Raw genomic sequence first — 3,413 nt, forward strand, 5'->3', positions numbered from 1 at the left:
GTGCACCTTAATAAAAAAAAGTTTAAAGGTTCTCTGAGTGCTCCGGTCATCCCTGGGTGTAGTCTCTCTGAAGTGGCCCAGCCAGTCTTTCTTATTGTTGGTGCTTTGTTTTATGTGAAGGGACCCTGAGCAAGCTACTGACGAGGTTTGATGCTGTTTTGAACAATATTACTGGTTAACAAAAAATTGCTACTTGGGAAGCGTTTCGCTCATGGCCCTTAGCTAATCCACTGTTTACCATTTGGGGCTATAGCGTATACCGGAGCATGCTCTGTAGTGGTTGATCAACGAAAGAAACGATCTCCACGGCTTATTTGATGTGTTTTAATGCAGAGAAACACCCTTGGGTCACTTGTCGCTGGAATTACACTTTAATGCTTTGAAGTGCACTTGAAGACTGAGATGAAAGGAAAACAGGTCGACACCTTTGCTGGACTAAAGAACCACGAGAGGCATCTCATCCAAATGTGTTTCCTGTGCAGCAACTATATGCTGAAATGTTGTCTGATGTATTACACAGTGTGTGAACTGCCATCTAGTGGCCACCTGATTATACAACATCTTCCCTGTCAATGTTCTAAGGTGCAGGCTTGATAAAAATTCACCATAAAATGTTCAGACTAGTTAGAGAGTGGTCTGAAAAACACTTCATTTAGAACGTCCTTTCACTGCATTGAACTTGTCACACTATACTTTACACCTTGAAATCTAATCACATGGCTTGATGGTCAATGATCCAAATGACTTCCAAAAGATTTTCTACTATTCACATACCACTATAAGATTCACAGTTTCCAGACATAGTACTTCATTTAAAAAGTGTGTCTTAATAACAGTGAAATGAAATGTGAGTGAGTGACAATGGTGGCATTAGCGCTTTGCAAAAAGGTGCTAGGAGTTCTTCTCGTCTACTTTGGGCTTCCGTGTGGGGTCAATACTGGTGCCTTCATACATGACTTTGTTCTTTATCCCTTCCTGTATCACTCTCTGTTGAACACGCAGCATTGCATTGTTGTATCGGCAGTAGCACCTGAAAAAAAAAACACAACAGGAAACCTTTTCACCAAATGTTGCCATACCTATAAACACAAAGGTGCTACATGATAAGGCTAGGACATGATAAATGTTCTGCATTTGTCAATGTATCAAAAAAGATTAACTGTATGAGTGGATACATACATATATATATATATATATATATATATATATATATATATATATAGAGAGAGAGAGAGAGAGAGATAGATATAGATATATATAGATAGATAGATAGATAGATAGATAGATAGATAGTATATATACTCTTTTGATCCCGTGAGGGAAATTTGGTCTCTGCATTTATCCCAATCCGTGAATTAGTGAAACACACTCAGCACACAGTGAATACACAGTGAGGTGAACCACACACTAATCCCGGCGCAGTGAGCTGCCTGCAACAACAGGGGAGCAGTGCCGAGGGCAGAGGCACTTCACCCACTTCAGCCGTGAACTACATAACTACTGGTCGGGGTTCGAACCGGCAACCCTCCTGTTACAAGTCCGAAGCGCTAACCAGTAGGCCACGGCTGCCCCAATATATCTATGATATCTATGACGTTGGTGTCCTTCACTCCTCCAGTTAAGTTATTGGAACCTCAAAGACCATATGAGAGACTATCAACAATACATGACTACAAAATGTAGGCTACAGTTCTAGTACTTTTAGTGAGTAAGATATCTGAGAAAATGCCAGACAAATCACCAAACTGTATTATAATAGAATGACATACAGACTCAATTTTAACACACATGACTCATTCTCCTTTAATAAACCCTCTTCATTAGGACCACCTGGGTGAGTATGAGACAATGATGGAATTGAGCTCGTATTTCCTCAAACCAAACAACTAACTTCACTGATCTAGAGACACAGCTTGTTCCACTGGTATGTATGACTGAACCGTCCAATAGCTGTGCCGGTTGACAGTACTAACCATGATCCCAGTGTTGTCAGAAAGAACCCAGCAAAGCCAACATCAAATGACCTCTTCACCCGACCTGTAAACAAGGGGTATGATGAGCAAAACATCTCAGTCTGTCAGTGAAAGGAAGATGTAGAGTAGCATATTTTCATTCACACTGCCCAGTGATACAGGAGATGTAGGACTTACTTGTGGCTAAGAAGTGAAGGAGTCCTGCCACTAAAGACCCCCCTGCGCCGTGCAGTAGTGCTTCCCTGGCACATGCAGTGTTCTGGATGTCTAGAATCCCCATTAATTTGAATCCCTAAGAATTTACATTCGAGAGAGGAAATTGTTAGCTTACAAGATGTCCTACATAACAAGATTACTGGAAGGTTACCAAAAGATAATTTCTAACAAATGGAAAACGCTAGTATTTGTGCTTCTTCTGGCATTACGCAGTTGTAGACGATATCCTCGACAGACAGTGCTTTTGAGGAAAAGGAGAGTGGAGGTGACCTAACATTAGCAAGTTACGTTAGCTAGCACTAGCTATTTGACATTTATACACATCGCTTGGTGGTTTAGTTATCGCATGACCACCACTGACATCTTCAAAAAGTAGGCCTACACCAAATAATAATGACTGCACACAAACTACACCATACAGCTAACGCTAACGTGAATGCTAATGGGAGAGGACTGACTGGTAAGTGTGACATCATTCATAATGTAGGATGTAAATATATCGAACCTGTTTTTTGTCACCTTGCTCCTCGCCAGCCATTGCAATAACAGTCCGAAAGGGTGACAAACTAGCGAATTTCAAATGACCATGTCTCTAAACACTGTTGAGGTAGTTAAAGGACATCCAGAGACAGCAAAAGCATCTCACATGTCTTGTGTGTGCATGGATCTTAGGTAAAAGTTGAGTGTAGCACCAATATCGTTCTGACAGAAACGAGGTGAACGACTTCAGTTCCTAGGGTGTAACAACTTTGGTTGCACTATTCTGCAGTTAATCAATTTTAGAACTACAAGGAATGTCCCAGATAGCAAAATCATATTTGCATTTATTGGTCTAGGCTATCTGTTTTGGTTGGCAATCCACTACCTTCTAGAGGATGTCGTTAAACTCAACCTCCACAGTTTCATGTAAACACTTAAAAACAGAACTGGATTTAAATTAAAATCTATTCCAGCCCAGGGGTAGATGGGTGGCACAGGCCACTCCCAGAATTTAGTCAGCCACCCTAAGAGAGATGTTAGGTGTTATTTATTATTTGTTAGTTTGATTATTTAGGCTATATTATGGGTATGTATTAGGCTACAATGCCATGAGCTCAAAAAACGTTTTTTTCCCATTGAAATTAAGTCTAACCTACACATAGCCTATGTGATAAAAAAAAAACGTCATTCTAATTGGCCATTGCTTTACTTGAAAATACTTTGATTCTTGTTGCATTGCCTAAG

At 40.3% G+C, this 3,413-nt stretch overlaps 1 protein-coding gene across 1 annotated transcript; it reads right to left on the bottom strand.

Moving 5' to 3' along the window:
- Positions 1 to 310: 310 nt before the first annotated feature.
- Positions 311 to 2,880, bottom strand: LOC125311617 (cytochrome c oxidase assembly protein COX20, mitochondrial). The gene is made up of 4 exons (XM_048269847.1): positions 2,695 to 2,880; positions 2,151 to 2,265; positions 1,974 to 2,037; positions 311 to 1,030 (listed from the first exon to the last, which is right to left on the bottom strand). Exons 1-4 carry the CDS (start codon positions 2,725 to 2,727, stop codon positions 892 to 894), a joined length of 351 nt encoding a protein of 116 aa, XP_048125804.1. The 5' UTR covers positions 2,728 to 2,880; the 3' UTR covers positions 311 to 891.
- Between the last annotated feature and the right edge of the window lie 533 nt (positions 2,881 to 3,413).

This window comes from Alosa alosa, chromosome 18, assembly GCF_017589495.1.
Source record: "Alosa alosa isolate M-15738 ecotype Scorff River chromosome 18, AALO_Geno_1.1, whole genome shotgun sequence".
In the NCBI taxonomy this organism is placed as follows: Eukaryota; Metazoa; Chordata; class Actinopteri; order Clupeiformes; family Clupeidae; genus Alosa; species Alosa alosa.